Genomic DNA, 21,254 nt, shown 5'->3' with positions numbered 1-21,254 from the left:
TTGGCATCAAAGTTCAAAATGCGAGGGATTTTCGAATCGACCAATCACATAGGGTTAAAATTCAATGGGTATTTATTCAAACACTGGGTGAAATGTAATTGTGACTATATTTCGCCGAATCGGCATTGCTCATCGGATGCTCAATTTTATTCGAATACCACTCTGTCGAGTTTTTATCAAGTTGACTGTACCAGTATCGATGCGCTTATTGCTGCCGTTCATTGATCGTTATATTTGGATGCTCGAAACCATACAAACATAATGATAAAATACTGGCAAAAATGATATTCTATCTTAAAACACAGAGGAAGTATTCATTAGGTGATAGAGAATTTCAGTACCCTTTGATTTTGTGGTGGCATCGGCAGCAAGATTACCATCGCGAAACGAATTGAGCAAGAACGACTTGACATCCTCCGGCTGCACGCATGGACGAAACCATTGTCGAGTGACTGTGCGAAGATTGCAGCGAAACTTGGCAGCGAGCTTCGACATGGCTCACGTGGCAGCACATCGCGCACAAGCGTCTCGTACACTGAGCGGCGCTCATTTGAGCTCAAGTGCTGGCAGGCCTCGAATGACACACGGACGACGAGAGGGGCGGCTTACTACCGAGTGCCTCGATAGGGGGACATGTAGGTGAGTGGTTGTGTGCTGTAATGCATGTGGAGTATTACTGCAGATTGTAATTTGAATTTTTGGCGGATCATAGAATGTTGGCTGCGGAGGATCCGAGAGTTTTGCCCCGTCATTCTTCAACAACCATAACGCTCACAAACGCCACAAATTGTCCAATCAAAACATAGATCTTGCGCTTTCGAAGCAGCCAATCAGATTACAACTCACCATTTACCAAGAACTTTGCCTGAGAAGCCATGCCGGCAAGGCTCTAATACAAGTTATGAACATAGTGATCTATGAATGGTGACAATTCGTACAAGATTCCAAGAATCAAGAAGTTGACTCAACAATTGCAGGATTGAGGAAGTAGATTCCAGGCTGGAAGGCGAGGAGAAGAATTGTGTAAACGCTGAACAATGCTGATACAGTGCGCGAAATGTTTTAAATATGCGAACATTAAAATCTTCAGAATATCATGATTAATGTCAGATAGAAAACGAAACAAGACGTAGGAGATTATTTCCTATAATGGGTAAACTTTACCTCATTGTTATGTGTGAATGAAAAGACCTATATTATTTTATAATGGAATATATAGAATTAAGAAGTCACCTGCTCACTTGAGTTGCCTTTGGAATATAATTAATATCATGCTTCAAGAGTATGCATTGAATGCCCAGTTGGCGCGAAAGTTAGGATATCACCGACAGATTACTCCACACCGCACCGAAAAGCAACGGAAAGACTTGTGGTCAAAAATCGCAGACGTATTGATCCTCCACAGCATCAAAGACTGTACTTTACATATGCCAAGCAGCTCCACATTATCAGTTGGAGAAAAGAGCACTCAATGGACTCCGCACTTGATCGCTTCTTTGGTAGGACTCAAGGGACTGTACGACTGTCCGCACAAAAAGAGTGCTCCGCTGGAATGCAACCGCGCTCAAATAACGAAGAAGCTTGTAATCCTGCTACCGCGCCGCAAAAGAACTCGCTCCTCATCGGCACTGCGATTACGCTGGGTAAATAGAACGAAGAACAAATTGTCGAGTGGACAAACGATCTTCGTTCAGACGGAATTCCTGTGAGTCGTTTCCTGTTACAATGTAAGGCGCTAGAAGTAGCCAAAGGCGTTGGGCTCAAGGAAGACGAGTTCAACACTAGACAACCTTGGGTTGCGAGTTTTATGAAGCGCTGGAAGCTAACTATGCGAACGAAGACAAAGTCTGGACAGTCCAACTTAGAACGTGGTCAAGCTGCATTGGCAATGTTCAGCAGCCACATACGCAAATTGATCACCACCGAAGATATTGACGAAATCTACTATGCGGATCAGACAGGAATCAACTGTGAGTACATTACAAAAACAACAATTGATGGCGCGGGGTCAAAGACGACGTGGATTCGTTGTTCCGGGCACAAGAAGGACCGTATCAGGGCGAAGCTGCTGGCCGACACCAAGGGCACAAAATATCCCATGTTTTGGTCCTAATGTCAAATGCGTCAAAGATCAAAGAGAAAGTGTCGAGAACCTGACGCAACCAAACGGCTTTGGGTCTGTCGTGTAGCCCGAAATCGAAGAGCTCCACGAACTGTATCCCTCACGCTTGTACGGCAACCCTACGGCATGGTGGAACAGTGAAATATCCAAAGATTTCCTGAATTACCATCTTCGTCATCTCAAAGGCCATGACCTCAAGAAAGTCTTACTCCTATGGGACGATTTCAGTGCTCATTTTTTTGACGATGTGGTTGCCTGCGCAGCAACAATGAATGCCATCCTAGAAAAGATTCCGCCAACATTTACCTGGATGTGCCAGCCAGTGGATGTTGCGTGGATGAACCCAATGAAGGCTGCAATGCGCGAGCGCTGGGTGACCTACTTGCTGCATGAAATCGAAAACCACAAAAATGACGAAGGCACCTCTCATCTGCGCTCACCGTCACGATTCGATTTGGTCGAGTGGGTGAACGAAGCATGGAAGGCCCTTCCAAAGGCTGCAATCGTCCGTGGGTTTGTCATATGTAACTTGATCGATGCGAGAACAACGCACCTAGCTAAGCAGTACGACGCGCCAACAACAACCACCAAAGCAACCGAAGAAATTGCCGTGCTCCTGCAACAAATGGATATCCATGATGTACGCTACGATGAAGTCGTCGATTCCTTCGACGACATTGACGAGGCCAATTGGTGAGTGAGCTAAGCAATAAATGTCCTTTGATATTTGTGACAAGACTTGTGAACCCAGTTTAACTTTAAATTTTGATTTTCTCTCGCAATTTAATTTCTGTATCAAAACGTTCGCCTTGGTTTAACATCCAAAAGTGTGTTTACTTCAGAATTGCTGTGAATAAGAGAATTCCGTTCTTTGCCGTCGCATAAGTCTTTGGAAGTTTTTCGTCAGTGGGGCCACATGCCTCGTCATATCTATTCACATGACAAATAGGTAGGTACCACCAAGAGCAACGTCTAAACTAGAATACAGTTAGTGTGCTTGAAGTTGCCAACAAATAGGAAGATGCTTGAATTGACCTGGATTTGAGTCATCGGAAATATTTGTGAGCTCAAAGCGTAATATATTTTCTAAACTTAGAAAATTTAAGACGCAGCGTCAACACAGTCAACATGGAAACAAATAGGTGCAGGGAATGGGTCAATCAAAACGCAATATCGTAGCGCAAATCACGGTGAAATTGGTCAAACGCTCATCATGCCGAGGGGTTCCAAGTTCACTGACATCGAAATGGACCAAATTTTGACCTGGAAGAAGGGGAAGATATTCAACAGTGAGATTAGGCGCCACCTCAAGTGACCAGAGTCATGAGTGCGTTGGTAATTGAAGTCCTCGGACTTCAGTTACGCACGAAGAAGATGTTGGGAAGGCGAGTCAAGTTGATAAAGCGTGATATACGAAGAATGTTGCGGCGCAATCGTTCGTTATCAGTGCAAAGTGCCAATAAACTGTCGGCCCGGGTGACTGCCCTCACTGTGCTGGACGTGCAAAAGTCGAGTAAATTCATCAATTACGCGAAGAAAAAGCCGGCGCCACCTGATGCCTCATCCAGAAGGCACGTCGTGTTGTCGATGCAATGCACATGGCGAATCTGGATTTTTGCGGCCAAGTTGTATTCTAGGACGAACATTAGTTCGACTTGGACGGCCCGGATGGATACTGCAGTATTGGCGTGACCTCTATGTGGACGAGAAAGTGCTCTCGAAGCAAATCAGCGGTGGATGCAGTGTTATTGTTGGGGGTTCCTTATGCCTGTGTGGAAAGTCAGATATCGCTATCCTCGAAGGGTGGCAAAGCTCAGGGGCGTATTGCAACACGCCGGAGATGTATCTGTTCCCGTTCTTCGACAAAGTACAAGAGCTGTAGACAACTTTTTTATTCACTAGTATACAAATACTACTAAACACCATGACTTTCATTTGACATCCAGCAGTTTTTGTACTGAATCTACGTGCAAGCCAAGATCATAGCAGGCCAACAGTGGCCCTACCGACGGGCATCGTTGCCATGTTGTAGTGTTGGCGCCGAAATGGAGGTGACTCTGGGAGTTGCATTTAGGTCAAACTTACTTCATGGTGGCGGTGTCGCCATTTGTAGGTGTGGGATTTAACTCCAACCAAGTTCGATGGGTGACGCTCCTCCTGGTGAAAGATCTAGGCGCTCTACACATGCTAATCAACTAAGAAAAACTCCCATATGGCAGAATTCCTACATCATACGTACTCATGGTCGTCAGGTTGGGCAGTACAAAATGGCTGGCGAACATTGTTGTATTCATACGCCGTGCATGTCATGTTGTATTGAAACGTCTGTCCTATTGGCCTATAACACAAGCAAGAATCGCATTGCGCTCGGATCATAGCTGAGAGGGAAGCCGTTTCACTCACCACTTCCGAGAACATACCCGTCGAAAGTGCGTAATCCTGATGCTAGTCATCGTTCTTTTCGATTCCCGACATCCCAGACGGATCAAGTTATGCCCAGGTCTACTATCGAAACAACCCCAAAACTGAACGTTGCAAAAATGTTCTGCAGGACCTTCAACACCCGCAATTGACATGCACTCTGCATCTTGACCAATCAAGATCGACATGTGCGGTGAATGATGGTCATGGCGGCGTCGAAGGCCAAAGGACATCAGATGCCAAACCCGTCAAACTCCAAAGGACATCAGATGCCAAACCCGTCAAACTCCGCGATGTTCACCGTTGGCCCGCCCGAGAAGCAAGCCAAAATCTTCTTGGCCAAAGACCACGTCGACCGTGAAACAATCAAGCAAATCGAAGCCATGAACGGCCACGAGTCGGTTTTGAAAGTCCGGGTCATGCCCGATGTGCACAAAGGCAACGGATGTTGCGTCGGGTTCACGTGTAAACTGACTGAGTCGGTGTTGCCAGGCCTGATAGGCGGCGACATTGGGTGCGGCATTGCCATGCATCCACTTCCTCCAACTCTCTTGTGCAAGAAGAACGCACTGGCCAAACTCGACACAGTCATCCAACGCCACGTCCCCATGGGAAACGGCCATGACCGAGTGCATGCCGTCCCTCTCGTGCAACCGTCGCAATACGACAAATATTTTGCCCTCGCCCAGGAGGACGCAGAAGCGTTTGCAGCTGCATTTGAATCCGCGTTCGGTGTGAGCATTCGCCAGCACATGCCCACATACTCGGCGGCGTGGTGGCGGTCACGGTGTGAAGAGATAGGATCCATCTACGAGTTCGACCTCCGCGCAATGGGGACGTTGGGGGGCGGCAACCACTTCATTGAGATCAACGACAATGGCGGCGTTGACAGTGGGGGTTACATCACGGTCCACACGGGGTCGCGTAACTTTGGCCAGCGCGTTGCTCGGTACCACCATCTCGAAAACAGCGAGTCCGGCGCGACGATGGAGCAAGACAACTTCGCCGACGTTCAAGACGACGACAAGGACACTCGCGGCGTCAGCTCCAACAGCCGGGCCTTGCGCGGGGCCGCCGCCAGCGCCTACTTCTTCGACATGATCTGGGCTCAAACGTACGCCAAGATGAACCGTCGCGCGATCTTGTCGGTTGTATTGCTTGCGGTCGGTCTCGAGTTGGACGAAGCCAGCGTCATGGAAAGCGTGCACAACTACATTGATTTTCGAGACCTTGTTGTTCGAAAGGGAGCCATTCGGTGCCACGCCGGTGAACGGTGTGTCGTGGCACTCAACATGCGGGACGGGGTGTTGGTCTGCGAAGGGAAAGGCAACGACGAGTGGAACCAATCGGGGCCGCATGGATGCGGCCGCATTCGGTCGCGTCAAGCCATGCAACTCCGCAAGGGAAAAGCCGTGAGCGCTGCGATGCGCCGCTTTCGCGACGAAATGGGCGCGGTCGAGTCGAGCTGCATTGTGCCCGAAACATTGGACGAGCGGCCGTCGGCATATCGCAATGCCGACTTGATTGAAGCTGCCCTCGAGGACACCGCGACCGTCGTGCTGCATGCTAGAACGCTGTTGAACGTAAAGGGCTACTAATCCACCGAGTGTTTAGTCTGAACGTTGCCGGCATCCGCACCGATGTCGACTCTGCGCGTTCGCGCATCTCGGTCTTCCATACGACTCCCTTGGACAGACTCCACGTAGCGCCTGAGTCGCTGAGTTTACTGCAACCGCACCAGCACCGCCATGTCGAGGATTCGGAAAGTATCGCAAATGGTCTCTCGCTGTTGTGCAGTCTGCCAGCCTGAGCCATGACGACGACGAACCTTTTGTGCTGTGAGGGTAGTTTTCAATGGCTGGCAACGTTTCTTTGGCCATGGGCGACTCCCGCGATGGCACGGACAGCCTCCTCGCCGCCGGGTATGCCTTGATTGGGTTTGGCGGGATGGGCATCTTGTACGCGTTGCTGCAGCTCTCGACGCTCTTTCGTGAGCCCGCCCTGTACACGAGTGTGCTTGTGGCAGCGTACAGCTTCTCCGGTACGAAGTGGTTTCGACGGTTGTATGGCCATGGTTGAACTAGTTTTGTGATGCCATCTTTGGTCGATAGGGTACATGTTTGTCCTGTTGGAGCTCGACATATCGAGGCTGACGTTCTTCCTCGCATATGTTCTTCAAGAGGGTCGTGAGATAGGGTCTTGATTGGAGTGTCCATGATCCTGGTGTACTTAATCTTCCCCGTGCACCACGTTCTCGGCGAGAGTGTCATCGTGACGACGCCAGGCTTCCACTTCATTCCTTCGCACTTCGACGTACGGCCACGAACCACGCGACGTCGTGCTCTTCGAGCTGTTTCACGGTGATGACTTTCGCCACCATCTTCCTCATCTCCCTCGTCTGGGAAGCAGCGGAGTGCTCTGACTTGGACTTGCTAATGAATCCCATGAATGACGCACACGCCGTTGACGAATGCTCGACGCCTTTGTCTGGATCGTTCGACGTTTTGCATTCTTGGCGCAACAACTTCGTATGTCGCACGAACCTCGTAGAAGTCCCCGATGACTGATGGTGCAATTACCTCGGAGCTCGCGCTAGTTCAGCATCTGCGGCTCACTTTGGCTTGTCAAAACCAGCTTGTCGCTGCTTTTCTAAGGCACGTATGCGCTTGGCCATGGTGAAGTTTGCCTTGACACAGCCGCGCGATGAAGCTCGCCAAGTCGAGGTCCAGTCGTCGCGGCGAAACTACTGTGTCTGGCACATCGTTGGTGTCCATCAGAGCTTCCTCGTCACCGCTCCTGACGAGCACGCGATCGTGATGGCATCTGGATTCATCGAGTAGGCGTTTGAACGAAATCCGGAAGAAGATATCCGGAGGACACGTGCTATCCGGAGATTTGTGTGATCCGCCGCCATTTGCCTCGGGCGCTCGGGTAGCGAGCGGGTGAGAACGGCATGTCGTACTTCATCCCGCCCGTCAACTATGGCATGATCGAGGAGGACCTGTATCGAAGCGGCATCCCGAACGAGCTGAATTTTCCCTTCTTGGAGCGCCTAAACCTGCGCAAAATCGTGTACTTGGCACCGGAAGAGCCGAACGCGCAGCTCCTGAGCTTCGTTGAAGAGCAAGAGATCGAACTTATTGTGCTAGGCGGCAACACGAAGTTGGAAAACCGACGAAAGGCATGGGAACCCATGAGCGAGGAAACGGTGCTCGCGGCGCTCGACATTGTGCTGGACCGTGGCAACTACCCGCTATTCCTCACGTGCCATCTCGGACGCGACCGCACTGGCGCCGTCGTCGGGTGCCTACGCAAGATTCAACAATGGCACCTCAGCTCGATTTTTGAAGAGTACCGACGCTTTGCTGGGTCGAAAGTGCGGCTACAAAACGAGCAGTTCATCGAGTTGTTCGACACAGACCTGGTTACGATCCCTGCAAATCCACCCAACTGGATAAAGACCCACATGTACAATCCATAGATCGATGGCACAGTTTGACGATCACAGCAGTCGTTTATACTGCGTTGCCCCATTTCCATCAGCGGCGCAGTAATACACACGCTTAGAGCAACTTAAACACCAGCATCTATCTCCGTTCGCCATGATTGCCGACCACACTGTGGTGGGCATGGTTGTCGATAAAGATATCGAAAGATGGTTGCTTGAATCTGCTTAAAACGAGATGGCACCGCCCACTTGTTCCAAAGCGCAATCGATTTGGTCTTGGTCTTCCAGTTCCAACTGCACACGGCATCACGTGAGTCCACGTCATTCGAATGGACCACAACTCGCCGAGCGTACCATTTTAGGGGTCTGGTCGCCGCCGATACGCGTGCCGTCCAACAAGAATCGAAGGGCTGTGACGGGAACACCCTTGCGTTGGGCGTATGCGCTGAAAATCTTTTCCATCTTGGTGTGGGGCTTGACCTTGAAGAACGTTTCTTCGCCAGACTACACGTCATGCCGTGTCCACTCCACGTTCATACCCCCACTCGTCACCTTACCTGGTCCTTCACACGGATCGTAATCGTCTGCTTCTTCTCATCTTCGCCGCCCTTGTTGTCCTCGTTGTCCGACATGGCTTTCTCTCTCTCCGACTTCTCGTGGTCTGGGCCACAAAATCGCTAGTCCTCTTCACCCGTATACAATTTCCAAGTCGAAATTTCCCCCTGCCAACCACCAGTCAGAAACGCGCGCGGGAACGTATCCGGATCTCTCCCCAGTATCCGGATGACCGGTGTCCTCGATGCTGATTGGAGAGTATTTTTAGACAAATCCCTGTGCACTTTCGGGGACAACGCGTTCAGCATCATGAAGAGCGTGCGGATGGAGTCGGCGCCGCCGTCGGCACCAGAAGACGAGGAAATCGAAGTGTTCGACTCGTCGGCAAAGGTTCCGTTAACAGCAGACTCCCCGCCCAAGCCCAGCGACGTGTGCGACATCGACATAGTCGACGCGTCAAGCACTCACGATGGCATGGTCACAATCGACGTGAGCGGCGACAACAGTCCCGTCAAGTCGGCGACTGCCCGTCATCCAACGTCGGGTTTTGAAGTCACAGTGCCCAGTGGTTTATCCTCTCCCATTGGTCGCAAGACGGACCAAGTGCTCCGGCAACGTCGTCAGCAACACCGAAAGACTCAAAACGCACTGATTGCCCTCTCTTCACTTACCGACCAAGGACCTGTCGATAGCTGCATCAACACGCTCTCCCTCGAAATTCAAGTGGCGTTTCGAGTGAAGGTGCTGGGTATCTTCACCTTGCACTTGTTTGCGCTGATGCTGCTCGTAATCATTTTTACGTACTCGCCGTTGACGACAGATTCGTTGGAGCGATTTGCCCACAACGACACGGGCATGGCGCTAGGGGGCAGCTTCGTGCTGTCCCTCGTTGTACTTTTTGTGCTCTACTTGGTCAAGTACACGTTCCCGTTCAACTTTGTCATGCTGGCCGTCTTCACTTGCATTGAAGCGATCGCCGTGACTGCATTTGGGCTGTTTTACAACACAAAAGCGTCCGTCTTGGCGGTCCTCGTGAGCTTCTTTGTCATGCTGTTCATGACGTTCTTCAGCACGCGCCGGCGATTCGTGAAAAAGACGCGACAAGTTGAGCTCTGCCACAGCGTCGTTGCAGGAATTGCGGCGTACATGCTGGTCACGACCGTGGCGTGCATTGCGTTTGGCGCTCGCGGTACGGGGGTCATGTCCGGGACGACGTTTGGGCTCACCATGCTGTTTGCGTTCCCCGTCATCATGTGGTTTGCGTTCGACGCGCACTGCATGTACCAGATCATGACCCCCGACGAGTACATGTCGGGCGTGATCTTTTTTTACACGGACTTGGTCCTCTTCGTCCTTTTCGTCTTGGTCATGATCGTCAGTATCGCCCTGTGCGATGGGGGTGCCCCACTCGCATGCTTTGGTGGATCCTGCGGCGTGAACATCGACCCTGTACACGACCCTTTGCCCCCCCCGTTGCCGGAATCTGTCGACAGCCCCTCCGCTTCGGCGGCATCGCCCATGGGGGCTAACGATACTGTATAATTCTAGTGTTTTTGCTGCCCCATGTGACCTCGGTTGGACCTACGCTTATTGCTCAAGATTCAAAATGCAGCAGCGTGTGCCCTTCCTTTGTGCGAAGGGTCGCCCAAATCGCGTCTTCCAGGCAGCTCTAGCAGAACATGGCGGCAGTCAACAATCTATACCTTCTCCCGTTGTGCAGTATCGAAGCGACGCGTAGATGCGCTGGCGGAGCAATCCGTTCTTGTGGCCCACAAAAGCGCATGACTTCTGGACCCACTGACCATTTGTACAACTCACCGTATTTAGTGTGTATACTTTATATAGTGTAAGAACTGGTGCGGCTCGAAAAAGATTGTTCGGCTGGGTTCACTGCAAGCACCGAAGGTGCGTGCACTTGGTCAACCACCTCAATGGGATTGTCAATGCTGATTGGCCGACCATGTAGCCAGGACACAAGCAGTGGCGCGGCCACCACGGTGGCAATTACACTGCCTCGTCCTTGCTGTGGGCGTCATTCGGACGTCCCGATCGGTGGCCAAGGGCAAGCTCGACTGCGTTTCCTTGGAGGAATGCATTTCGTTTACGCACGTCGAATGGCATCTTTCGCCTTTGTTACACTAGAGCGAGCCTGCGTCGAGCGCGCGCGTCAAGTTCGCCGGTTGGTTTGACGGTTCTGATTGGCTGGAACAGGGTTCATAGCTTTCGCTCCCGCAAATTGTTCCTGTCGGCGCAAGGAGGTGCCGCCGCGCCGCCGCCATGTCCAAGATCACGAAGCCCAAGAAGAATTACCTCTATAGCCCATACGTACGTGTGTTCTCCACATTGATCTTGGTCATGTGGCGTTATTGATGACATGTTGTCCCCTGAATGGAGTGCACTGGTGGAACGTGCGATGACTGAGTGGTGTGGACACAGGACATGCAAGTCGAAAACGCTGATGAAGACGACATGATGGACCCCGTCTTGAGGTACGTTCGTCTCGTTGAATTGTCGTGGGCTCATGTCGACTTTATGGGGTAATCGATTGACGTGGTGTGTTGCAGTGGCCTTCCTTCCAACTTGACTCGTAATTTGTGGGACGATTGGAACGACGACAGTGCCTTGCAAGACGACACAACACTCGCGAATTTTGCAAGCGGCATGGACATGACGTACGTGGAAGATGTTGATAAACAACCACCCGCATCGTCCGACTCGCTGCTCGACAGCCTCATGGCGGAAGGCAACGTGAAGGCCGAGACAGGATACGACGATATGATGAGTCCACCGACGTCTTTGCGCAACTTTACAGCCCAGGATGTGGCGGATATGATGCTTCTGCCGTCTGCACTTGGAAACCCAGCGAGTGGAATGACGTCCAAGGACACGCGCGACAGCACATCAACCGCACAGTCCAACGTTCGCCGCGCTTCGAATCCATCTCCACATGCCAACCATTCGGCGCATTTCCGAGGCGTAAAAGACGACAACGTCAGCGGAGGACGCTCTGCCCCGATCTCGCCGCCCCACGAAACCATTGTGAGCATGCCAACGTACTCGCTCCCGACGCCGGCGTCCGTGAACCAGCCATCGGCCACATCCAGTTTCAGCGCCAACAGCCACCAACCCAACATGTTTAATGCAATGGGCCAACCATTCGGCGAGTACTCTACGATGCAGCAAGGGTCTGGTTTTCAGTCCAATGGACTTCAACTGCCGACATCCGCCACAAATATGCACCACGGGTCGTCGTTTGGGTCAACGATGCACCAGCAACCATCTCCGCAACACAATGGGTTTCCCAGCAACTCAGCCAACGGCCAAAACCACGGACAGTTTGGCATGGCCACACCACAGCACATTCTGTACCACCCAATGCCACCATCGCAGACCGCGCCGCCGTCTGGCACGTCCAACAGCTTGGCCGGCATGGGTACAAGTCACCCCAGCGGAATGTTTGGCCCCTCGTCGTCGCCGTCGCTGCTCAACAACATGATGATGCCGCCCGGCTTCATGATGTACAATCAAGGTCCGTACCAGATGCACACCTCGCCGCAGCACTTTGCCAGTCAGACGGGCAATTCAAACATGATGCTCAACTCGTTTATGAACATGCCATCGATGATGGGCGTGGGTGGAATGAGCAGTTTGCCGCCGGCGTCGCTACCGTTCGCGATAGCGATGCCACTGGGGCTCGGTGCGTCCGCCGTGGCCACCGCCACACCGCTCATCGCTAAGCCTCCCTTGAAATCTCACGTCCCGCTCGCGCGAAAGCCCGGGACGGGCGAAATCAGCTCCATGCTGCAGAGCTTGTTGGACGAAGAAGCCGAGAAACGCGACAAGAAACTTGAGCGCAACCGCGACTCGGCGCGCGAATCGCGCAAGAAGCAGCAAAAGTACGTGGAAGTCCTGGAAGATGGCATCCAGAGCCTCCAGATATCCAAGGAATCGCTGCTACGGTTCCGGTTTGGCCGGTCGCCGATGGTCCCGCCGCAACAACTCGAGTTGATGTGCGGCCTTCGCCCGCATGTCCCGTCGTTCGCGACCGTCATGCATGCCGCGCGGCAACGACGCATGCTTGGCCACCCCAAGCACCCCATCCTGGACAAGGTTTTCACCGCCCTCGCACGGACCATGACGCTGTTGCAAGCGAGCCTCCTAGACATGTACATGCTCTGGGACGCCGCCTCCAATGGCCTCGCGAACGTCTTGCGGCTGTCGCCTGCCCAGGTCCAACAGATTCAAGACTTCACGGCCGGCGTCCGCCGCCGCGAAATGACGCGCCTCGTCCTTCTCGTGAAAGCGTTCAAGGCCCTCCGCCGCCAAGCGTTCGAACTCGGCGCGTTTGCGCCGTCCCTGGATGTGTACTTTCGCGCGGTGCTCACGCCAGATCAAATGGCCAAACTCGTCACGTGGAGTGAATCAGTACGTCGTTCCTGGTATACGGTCGCGACGACTCATGCGTGCACGTGCGTGTAGAATCGAAGCGAACTCTTGCGGCTGCAATGGATGCCCAGCGACAATTCCCACACGAATGGCCAACCTCGGGCCGTTGGTGCTACTTAAGGCGGCAGCGCCACGATTCCTAATTGTTGATACAAGCCCGCGCATCACCACACACGTGCGCGCAGTCCGTCCGGGCGCTGATCCGGGCATGTCGTGGGGCTGGATCGCCATGCATAGCGCAACGGAGTAATAAAACGGCAGACGAAGCGAAACAAGCAGAATGCGGTTGAGACGGAAGGATGTACAACCAGTGCAAGGTGACTTAGCAAATCGTCCCGAGATACGTGGCGTGCGGGTACTTGGCCTGGAGCTGCGGCCAGTGCACGACAAACGCGTCGGCAACATGGTACAGAATGCGTCCGGACAGCGATAGGCGCTGGACCCGCGCAAACGATTCGCAAAAGATCAACTTGGCCGTCGTATCAAGGCCCAGGAAGCGACGGAGAAGGAGCGCAACGCAGATGGGGATGCACGTGCCTACGGTCATGGTGATGAATGGCGTGGCGGTGGAGAGGCAGGGCGCGCATGCAAATCCAGCCGAGGCACACACGGACTGTCGATGTTTCTGGTTCGCAATCGAGCGATCGCGTACCTGGCCCGTTGCAGAGTAAGAGATCGGGCTGAAAGTGAAACACGACTGCAATGCTGTACAGAAGCGAGTGCATGGACGTGAAAACGGTCGACGTCCACGACTGCCCGACCTACGACGCAGATGCATCAACTAGCAGCAAGTTTTCGTCGACGATGTACCTCACGGCTGCGTGGAATCGTGTAAACCTGCAGCGCACTTCCCTGCAGATCATGGATCGTCACGTCGTTCCGGTATCTCTCGACCTGCCTTCGTACCTTGCGTTCCATTCGAGCTTTCTCTTCGCTGGTGTGGTCCGACGCTGCGACGACAAACGCCAGAGGTGTGTACTGCTCCACCGACAGTCGCTTGATCAGCTTGAGCATCTCGGTCGTGTGCCCACCAGATCCCAACACCACAAGGGTGCGAATCTTCTTGGCGGTGGCGCCTCCATGCAGAGTCTGGTTGCCAGAGAATGGAGATGTACCGAGCAACGGCGATGCAGCACTGTTACCGTGGCGCCGCCGTGGAAGCATGCACCATATTCTCCACAGGAAGACCGCCACGACCACCGCGACCGCCGTGACGATTGTGCCAAGTTGTGGCATCGCGCTGTTGTGCAGTTGAGATTCCAGCAATGACCCGGATAATTTTTTATTATCCGGATCATTGAGAATCGCATTTCATCGGCGTGGTCGGCCATGTCGCTCTTCATGATTGTTGGGTCCAAGGAGCCGCTGTACTCGCTTGATGTGAAGCCTCGTAAGGAAGAGACGGCGCATGTGGATGAATTCGTGCTGCATTCGGCGCTGGACATCGTCCATGAGTCCATGTGGACGAACAACAACATGTGGATGAAAGTCGTCGACAAGTTCAACGACCAATTCGTGTCGGGTTTTGTCACGGCGACGACAGTCAAGTTCCTCCTCCTCCATGAAAGCCGCAACGAAGATGCGATCAAGCTCTTCTTCCAGGAAGTGTACGATCTGTACGTGAAGCTCCTTTTGAATCCGTTCTACGCCCACGATTCGCTCATCACGTCGCCGGACTTTGACCTTCGCGTCCGCGCATTAGCAAAGCGAATCTTGTAACATCTCCAGTCTTCTCTCATCGACTCCCTTCCACCGACGCATTCAACTCCCACTGCCTTTCTCCTCGATGCTCCTTGCATGCGTTCTTCACAAGAGACATCACGCTGCCAAACTGGCAGCGCTTTCCATCATCGATCGAACTAGGCGATCCTCTTATCAAGCGGCTGGTGCTGTTTCCCCTCCGGTCGCATCGCACCTCGCGCGTGTCGTTTCCGCGACTGGGAAGCAAGTTGACATCATGATTCTGTACTTGGAAAAGCATCACCTTTGTCATTTCCCTGCTGACGGGTGAACGCCCTTGCCACACCGCCCTCTCCTCAGTCAATGCCCTCGCCCAATCGGTCGCCAATAGCTGCATGAGTGGGAATGCAGACTCCGATGCCATGCACTGCATCAGGCATCACTGTGCCCACCCTGTGCATCTACAACCGCAGCGTGCCGACAATCGAGGTCTCCACGAATATCAGCGGATCCCCGCGACGCCATGGCGGGGAAGCTTTCGACCGCCGTCCTGTAGGAGTCGCCATGGCCCCTTCGACCGCCATCCTACCGGAATCGACAGGACCACGCGCGCCATTCGAGTCGAAGGGTTTTGTCATATAGGTACTAGCATTCAATATCCATCAATCTATTCCGCCTTCTTTTTCTTCTTCTTCTTCTTCTCCTTTGTGTCCACTTCGTCGTCGTCGGCGGCCACTTCTTCCTGCTCCTTCTTGGCCTTCTTTTCCTTCTTGGCCTTCTTCTTGGGCTCGTCGTCCTCGTCGTCGGCCTTGCGCTTCTTCTCCTTTTTCTCCACCTTGATATCGTCTGCGTCGTTGTAGCTCTTCACGGCTGCGACGGGCTCCTTGACGTACTTTTTCACTTCGTTCTTTGCCTTGCCCTTGCCAGACACAACGCCCGTGAACCCGTTCTCGAGCTGGCGCATGCGCGCCTCGACCTTGGCGCGGTTGTCAAAACCAATCGTGGCTTCTGTCGCATCGCCCAACGCGTCGACTCGCACGGCAAGCGACGTCTTGGCCGCCAGGACGCGCGAGATTTTCCCCTTGTGCTTGGGGGCCGTCTGCCCGATGAGCGACGCATGGTAAATCAAACCGTACTTGGGTGTGTCGTGCTTGGTTTTCAACGCGCGGAAAAGCGCCTTTTCCGCGCCGAGAATTTGGACCGTTGACGCGGGATGCTTCGCCAGGTTCATGAGCGACCCGGCGTGCGCAATGAGGCGGGCGCCGACCAATTCCCCGACCATGACAGTGAGGTTGGGCGCGATCGCGTTCATGCGGTTCTTCAGGTAGTCAAAGAGCTGCGTGCGGTACTCTGTGAGCGAGATGACTTGGGTGCACAGCGACGCGATGTTGAGCACGTCTTCGTCCGAAATGTCCGTGCCCATGGAAACTTCGCACACTTCGCGCATGGACGCTTCGACATCAGCGCTCAAAATGTCGGAGAAGTCGAGGTTCTTTACGTGGGGGCGTGTGCCAGTCTTGAGCACGACGCGGGCGTATTGCAAGTTGTCCGTGACAATCTTGCCCATCTCGGGAAAGTGCCAGCCAAACCATTCGCGCACGCGCATCGAGTACGTGTTGATTTCCTTGTCGAGTTCGTCCAAGAGTCCGATCGCCTGCACGATCATCGTGTCGACCTTGTCGGCGCTGAACTTGAGCTTGTACCGAGACAAGCTGTGCGACAACCCCAACGTCATATTTTTCAAATCTTGGTCGTCCAGACCAGAGATCAGCGAGTTCATGTGGGTGCGGATGCCACGAAGCAGTTCTTGGATGGATGCGTCGTGTACGCACTGGATGCCGAGTTTTTCCTTGATCACACCGCCAAACGCCTTGTCGACGACGGCGAGCTTGTCCGACAAGCCGGCGTCCTTCACGTGCTTCTTCAAAAACTTCTTGAGGCTCTTGCCAACCGTGTTGTCAACGCAGTCGGCGGCCGCGGCCACGGCTTCCGTCGTGTCCTTGAACGCGTTGAACGCTTTCAGCTTGAGGCTACGAATTCAAACGTGGGCCTGGATGAGATCGTCGACATGGAGGCCATGGTTCGACGTACAAAGAGTTGGCCTTGTCGGCCGTGGCGAACTGCTTATGGATGTCATCCACGTTGGCCAACTTGCCTTCATCCTGCACCTTGAAGAGCGCATGGCCCGCCGCCGTCTCGAAAAGCACCAACATGATGGAGTCGAATACGAATTTGGATGGCCGGGAATTCGATCCAAAGGGCCAACGGTCAACCACCACTCGTGTAGTTCCCACCAATCAAACGCGATTGTCCGCCAAAGTTCGACTCGATCTTACCAATGGCCTTTCGCGTCTCAAACATTATAGCCAATGGCATTGGCGTATCTGCATCTTTATAGCCAATGGCTTTCCATCAATGGCCAATTGGCCAGGAGCCGCTGGCGCGGGGGAAACTGAGTTTGTGCGATTCACTCTTCTTGTTGCCCGCTTCGACAAAGTAAGTGCCGCGGCCTGTGCATGTTGTTCCCGGCATCTCCAAGATGGTGAAGGAATGACGTTCTCTCCAGAGAACCGAGACTGTCCTGCTAAGCATGGTTGAGTCGGCTCCCGCTACGCGCCCGCCCTGAATGGGTCGAGTCTCGTCCGAAGGACGAGGCCCGTGCACCTGCGGGCATCGGACGCTGCGCGGGCGCTGGTGAAGCCGTGTGGACGCGGTGGTACAGACGTGTTCTCATCTGCTCGTGTGTAGACTTTGACAATGGCTGATTTCGATGCTCCCCGTGGTGTGACTGTCCGCGACGTCAAGGCCGCCGACTTCATCAAGGAATACGCTGAACACTTGAAGCGCTCCGGCAAGATGGAATTGCCCATCTGGTGGGACATTGTGAAAACCGCTTCGTTCAAGGAATACTCGCCCGACAGCGCCGACTGGTACTACATCCGTGCCGCGTCCATCGCGCGCAAGGTGTACCTCCGTGAATACACGGGTGTTGGTGCGTTGAAGAAGGTGTATGGTGGCGCCGCCCGCCGTGGTGCCCTCCGCCAGCAATACCAAAAGGCGTCGGGTGGTTTGATTCGCCACATCTTGCAACAACTCGAAGAAATGAAGGTCGTGGAAAAGTGCCCCGAAGGCGTGAACAAGGGCGGCCGTCAAATTACGAGCCACGGCCAAACTGATTTGGATCGCATTGCCGGCCAAGTCGCCCGTGCTTAAGTAGTGATTGGAACTTTTGTCTTTGCAACAACAAGAAATATCGTCTACGGGTCGCACGGTTTTGGTTCGAACCACCTGTGTTTGAATGCGTTGCGTGCATGAAGCCAGGAAGTGGTCAAGGAAGTTGACTGAGTCTGTCCTGAATGAGTGCAGAGCCGACTCCCCAAGTCGTCGGCATTTGGCGCCTTGGTCATGCAGGATGAGTGCGACTTGAACCCGAGTTTTGGCTGTGAAAAGGAAAGGTCCTACTCACTAGACTAAAAGTTTAACGTTCAATTTTGTGATTAATCTATATTCACTAAAAATATAATATATATTCTATTGCCATCTAGCCGTTGCTTGCGGATCTACTGTAGTAGATGAGAGTTCAAATCTTACTAACGTTAAGCATAGTTTTTAGAGTATGGCCAAGGGGAGGGCCAAGGTGCACAATTTACGAGTTCACGAGAGACTGCTGGTACGGGCCACGTTCCCGCCATGGTGCTGGTTCGACTGGTGGTGCTAACCTAAGGCCACAGATCCAACTCGCTAGGTATAGAAGACTCGTACTCTTTCACGTCGTCGCAGGGAGGCGCTGGTGCTGCGTCGTACACAATTCACCAAGACATGCTTTCCTCCACCATCTCCAACTTTGCAACGGAGGGGGGGGGCTGTTTCATTATCTGTGGTGCCAGGCGCAAGGCACAACACCTCTGCCTATGGGTGATTCGAATCAGCGCGTGCAGCCTCGGGGGTGGTGGTGCTGCCGCCGTCGTTCACCGCGTAAACCACCGCCTACATTCGCAGGGCAGCATGAGTCGTGGATGGCGTCGGTACACGCAGTTACACAGCGCAACCGACGGACGTACCGCGACCATGAGCAGCAGTAACCACACGTTCATGGTGGTCCACGGTAACACGATGTACCACCCCGTGCTTTCGAAGCGATTGACGGGCAAAATGTCGGGTGATCCTACTTGGTCGTCTTCGAGTGCGGCGAGAACGGCCTACGTCGAAGCGATGCCATGGTTGCATAGCGCATGGCAGTGGCGCACATGGACGTACCATCGAGATCCAGCCGCCGACGACTACGAGCCACGGCACAAGCACGACGAGGATCGAGGGGAAGGTCACGATGCCGTCCAAACTCGCGACGACGAGAATATACGGCACAAAGTACCAAACGACGGCTACAATGACGAGGACACGCCCGACGGCGCTCAACGGGGGCTCTGGTTCTGTGGTCCGGTACAGCGCCACCCAGGCATCGTGAGTCTAGAGCATGCAAAGCTTCTCATGTCAGGCGGTCTCCGCCCTGAATCGAGTCCACCCACGACTCTGTCGCGAGCGCCCGCCAAAGGAGATGCCACCCACCACGATGTAGACCACGATGGTGGCTGCCAACCACGTCGGGAGAAACACTGTGGCCCACGACCAGCCCGTCAAGAACCCATCCGCCTTGAGCGCGACGAAAATGACTTGCGCTACATGGAACAAGCAGTCGCGAAACCACCACGTAAACGAAGTGTCGTTCCACTGCATGCCATAGTAGACGACAAGCGGGCACCCAAACACAACGACCCACGGCACAGACGCCAGGAACCCGTCCAGCCGGAGTGCCACCATTACTTCAGCTGCAACGACGCAGACCGTCATGACGATATCGCGCCTACATGAACGCAAGGTCCGACGTTGTTTGAGCCGGACGGGCTGCATGCTCGTCGAGTTGTGGTACCCGTTGAATCTGTTTCCTTTAGCGGGAGGTGAGGTCGAATCGGGTTGTGGGACCGTGGTGTGCTCTGCTGCTACAACACGTGATTGTGGGGACGCCAGCGATGAGGCACGACTGAAGTTGCCGGCCGTAGCTTGAATCGAATACGCTGTGGTCGACGCGTGCATGTCGTCACTCGAATCCGCAGGTGTCGTTGGCATTGGAGAAGACGGCGACTGAGGCTGCGGACTTGCCGGTACATCACTGCTTTGGTGCGACGATGGCGGAGCAGGCATTGTGTTTGACATGGCAGACTTCTTGACGTGGGCTAGCCATGGACAGTAGATGTTGTCGATGGCATGCACGATCCAAAGCGGTGTAAAGCACATGCACCACGACGCTGCGATGGTCCCGTCTACTTTGAGACACACCAGCACTAGAATCGCTTGAGAGAACAGTCTTTCGAGAGCTCTAGATGCACCTGGGAAGAGAAGCAGTGGCGTGCCAAGTAGCACGACGAGGAGGGTGAACGGGACAAGCATGGCGTTGTCATGGATCAGTGCGTGCGTGAAGGCGTTCATGGGAAGCCACACGTGGAATTCTAAACCGAGGAGCATGTACAACGCCCCCGCCAACCGATTCCTCGACGGGGTTGGCGACACCTCTGCCTCAATGTCGTGTATTGCTTCAACATCCCAGAAGACCGGGCTCGGGAGCGGGACCATCGTCGTGGGTTTTAGGCTTGGCAGGCGATGGAGACGCGCCAAGACTTCGTCATGATTGAAGCTGTGCGCCCGAAGAAGGCTCGATTGCCGACGAACGACGGTCATTGACATTTGCAAGTGACAACGGCGGCAACGACCCGACAGCACCCAATGTCACCTCGAATCACCCTTTAGTACTACTACTAACTACAGTAGTACATGCGAAAGTGAATAATTTTTGGATTCGTGCCAACCGAGATATTTTTTTGGTTGGTTCGAATTGTATTTTGCAGTTCTCAATCACCGTAACCGGAGGTCATAGCCCCGGTCATGTTGGTCTTTGTATGTGTAGTTCACAATTGATGACCACGGCAATTAAGTGGGAAAACGATGTCGAGCCAATAAACGCAGAGAATTTAGGGAAGAACTGCTTATCATTTCAGCCAGTTAAACGTCGCTATTGTGTGTTGGTTGACCAATTCATCATCCTTATTCATGAAAATTTATACTGACAATCACACACACGTTCGCCTCCAATCAGAGCTTGTTCGTATTTGCGTTCCTGCTGAAATTAAATCTTGTACAACGAACCAAAACATCATAAACAGGCATCAAGGAGTCAATTTTCCTGCATTCAAACATTCACCGCGTGCACGAAACATGATGAACATTCTGCAAGCGTGGTGAATGAGATGCACGCACGAAGAGAGCGCTGAGACTCCATGTTTTGGAGCATGAAGCTATGGCAAGATTCGAGTCAACCGCACTTCGACACGACCTGAGCAAACGGATCGCCAATACTCCGCCAAGCAATTGAATTTCATCCATTGGAATCGGCTTTGTAGCTACACTGATGAACATGTAACACTCCAAGATCGTCCGGTGAGATCAAGTGGACGTAAACGACCAGAAACTGACGCTGGTGGGGTGATCGAAACAAGCAATGGTGAAGACGAAGACAAACAAGATCGTGTC

General features: G+C 53.3%; 11 protein-coding genes across 14 annotated transcripts; 7 read left to right on the top strand and 4 right to left on the bottom strand.

Annotated features, from left to right (window-relative positions):
• Positions 1 to 4,789: 4,789 nt before the first annotated feature.
• On the top strand, positions 4,790 to 6,163 carry H310_08402 (hypothetical protein). The gene has a single exon (XM_008874119.1). It carries the CDS (start codon positions 4,813 to 4,815, stop codon positions 6,139 to 6,141), a length of 1,329 nt encoding a protein of 442 aa, XP_008872341.1. The 5' UTR covers positions 4,790 to 4,812; the 3' UTR covers positions 6,142 to 6,163.
• A 258-nt stretch (positions 6,164 to 6,421) lies between these two features.
• Positions 6,422 to 6,746, top strand: H310_08401 (hypothetical protein; the record flags this gene model as incomplete). Its single annotated transcript, XM_008874118.1, has 2 exons — positions 6,422 to 6,584; positions 6,655 to 6,746. The coding sequence occupies 2 exons, from the start codon at positions 6,422 to 6,424 to the stop codon at positions 6,744 to 6,746; spliced, it is 255 nt and encodes an 84-aa protein (XP_008872340.1).
• A 686-nt stretch (positions 6,747 to 7,432) lies between these two features.
• H310_08399 (hypothetical protein) lies at positions 7,433 to 8,705 on the bottom strand. The gene is made up of 3 exons (XM_008874116.1): positions 8,549 to 8,705; positions 8,346 to 8,495; positions 7,433 to 8,285 (listed from the first exon to the last, which is right to left on the bottom strand). Exons 1-3 carry the CDS (start codon positions 8,621 to 8,623, stop codon positions 8,217 to 8,219), a joined length of 294 nt encoding a protein of 97 aa, XP_008872338.1. The 5' UTR covers positions 8,624 to 8,705; the 3' UTR covers positions 7,433 to 8,216.
• H310_08400 (hypothetical protein) lies at positions 7,441 to 8,271 on the top strand. The gene has a single exon (XM_008874117.1). The coding sequence runs from the start codon at positions 7,497 to 7,499 to the stop codon at positions 8,022 to 8,024; it is 528 nt and encodes a 175-aa protein (XP_008872339.1). The 5' UTR covers positions 7,441 to 7,496; the 3' UTR covers positions 8,025 to 8,271.
• Positions 8,706 to 8,847: 142 nt separating the features above from the next.
• Positions 8,848 to 10,327, top strand: H310_08398 (hypothetical protein). The gene has a single exon (XM_008874115.1). The coding sequence runs from the start codon at positions 8,856 to 8,858 to the stop codon at positions 10,086 to 10,088; it is 1,233 nt and encodes a 410-aa protein (XP_008872337.1). The 5' UTR covers positions 8,848 to 8,855; the 3' UTR covers positions 10,089 to 10,327.
• Positions 10,328 to 10,776: 449 nt separating this feature from the next.
• On the top strand, positions 10,777 to 13,261 carry H310_08397. 2 transcript variants are annotated; one of them, XM_008874113.1, is made up of 5 exons: positions 10,777 to 10,871; positions 10,983 to 11,035; positions 11,111 to 11,218; positions 11,276 to 12,971; positions 13,026 to 13,261. In XM_008874113.1, exons 1-5 carry the CDS (start codon positions 10,824 to 10,826, stop codon positions 13,110 to 13,112), a joined length of 1,992 nt encoding a protein of 663 aa, XP_008872335.1. In that variant the 5' UTR covers positions 10,777 to 10,823; the 3' UTR covers positions 13,113 to 13,261. The 2 variants fall into 2 exon arrangements, with proteins under 2 accessions (XP_008872335.1, XP_008872336.1); XM_008874114.1 differs by having other exon boundaries at positions 11,111 to 12,971.
• H310_08396 (hypothetical protein) lies at positions 13,245 to 14,255 on the bottom strand. The gene is made up of 4 exons (XM_008874112.1): positions 13,899 to 14,255; positions 13,803 to 13,844; positions 13,645 to 13,753; positions 13,245 to 13,529 (listed from the first exon to the last, which is right to left on the bottom strand). The coding sequence occupies exons 1-4, from the start codon at positions 14,226 to 14,228 to the stop codon at positions 13,315 to 13,317; spliced, it is 696 nt and encodes a 231-aa protein (XP_008872334.1). The 5' UTR covers positions 14,229 to 14,255; the 3' UTR covers positions 13,245 to 13,314.
• Positions 14,256 to 14,290: 35 nt separating this feature from the next.
• Positions 14,291 to 14,730, top strand: H310_08395 (hypothetical protein). Its single transcript, XM_008874111.1, has one exon. It carries the CDS (start codon positions 14,322 to 14,324, stop codon positions 14,709 to 14,711), a length of 390 nt encoding a protein of 129 aa, XP_008872333.1. The 5' UTR covers positions 14,291 to 14,321; the 3' UTR covers positions 14,712 to 14,730.
• A 552-nt stretch (positions 14,731 to 15,282) lies between these two features.
• On the bottom strand, positions 15,283 to 16,895 carry H310_08394 (hypothetical protein). The gene is made up of 2 exons (XM_008874110.1): positions 16,764 to 16,895; positions 15,283 to 16,702 (listed from the first exon to the last, which is right to left on the bottom strand). Exons 1-2 carry the CDS (start codon positions 16,883 to 16,885, stop codon positions 15,340 to 15,342), a joined length of 1,485 nt encoding a protein of 494 aa, XP_008872332.1. The 5' UTR covers positions 16,886 to 16,895; the 3' UTR covers positions 15,283 to 15,339.
• Positions 16,896 to 17,087: 192 nt separating this feature from the next.
• H310_08393 (hypothetical protein) lies at positions 17,088 to 17,937 on the top strand (the record flags this gene model as incomplete). Its single annotated transcript, XM_008874109.1, has 2 exons — positions 17,088 to 17,168; positions 17,421 to 17,937. 2 exons carry the CDS (start codon positions 17,088 to 17,090, stop codon positions 17,883 to 17,885), a joined length of 546 nt encoding a protein of 181 aa, XP_008872331.1. The 3' UTR covers positions 17,886 to 17,937.
• A 539-nt stretch (positions 17,938 to 18,476) lies between these two features.
• Positions 18,477 to 20,455, bottom strand: H310_08392 (hypothetical protein). 3 transcript variants are annotated; one of them, XM_008874108.1, is made up of 6 exons: positions 20,057 to 20,455; positions 19,600 to 20,011; positions 19,239 to 19,533; positions 18,930 to 19,154; positions 18,734 to 18,871; positions 18,477 to 18,659 (listed from the first exon to the last, which is right to left on the bottom strand). In XM_008874108.1, exons 1-4 carry the CDS (start codon positions 20,409 to 20,411, stop codon positions 19,140 to 19,142), a joined length of 1,077 nt encoding a protein of 358 aa, XP_008872330.1. In that variant the 5' UTR covers positions 20,412 to 20,455; the 3' UTR covers positions 18,477 to 18,659; positions 18,734 to 18,871; positions 18,930 to 19,139. The 3 variants fall into 3 exon arrangements, with proteins under 3 accessions (XP_008872330.1, XP_008872328.1, XP_008872329.1); XM_008874106.1 differs by having other exon boundaries at positions 18,930 to 19,139; XM_008874107.1 differs by having other exon boundaries at positions 18,930 to 19,139; positions 19,239 to 20,011.
• Between the last annotated feature and the right edge of the window lie 799 nt (positions 20,456 to 21,254).

This window comes from Aphanomyces invadans, assembly GCF_000520115.1.
Source record: "Aphanomyces invadans strain NJM9701 unplaced genomic scaffold supercont1.17, whole genome shotgun sequence".
Taxonomy (NCBI): domain Eukaryota; phylum Oomycota; class Saprolegniomycetes; order Saprolegniales; family Verrucalvaceae; genus Aphanomyces; species Aphanomyces invadans.
Note: the sequence above shows the minus strand (reverse complement) of the source record. Positions and strands in the feature narration are given on the sequence as shown.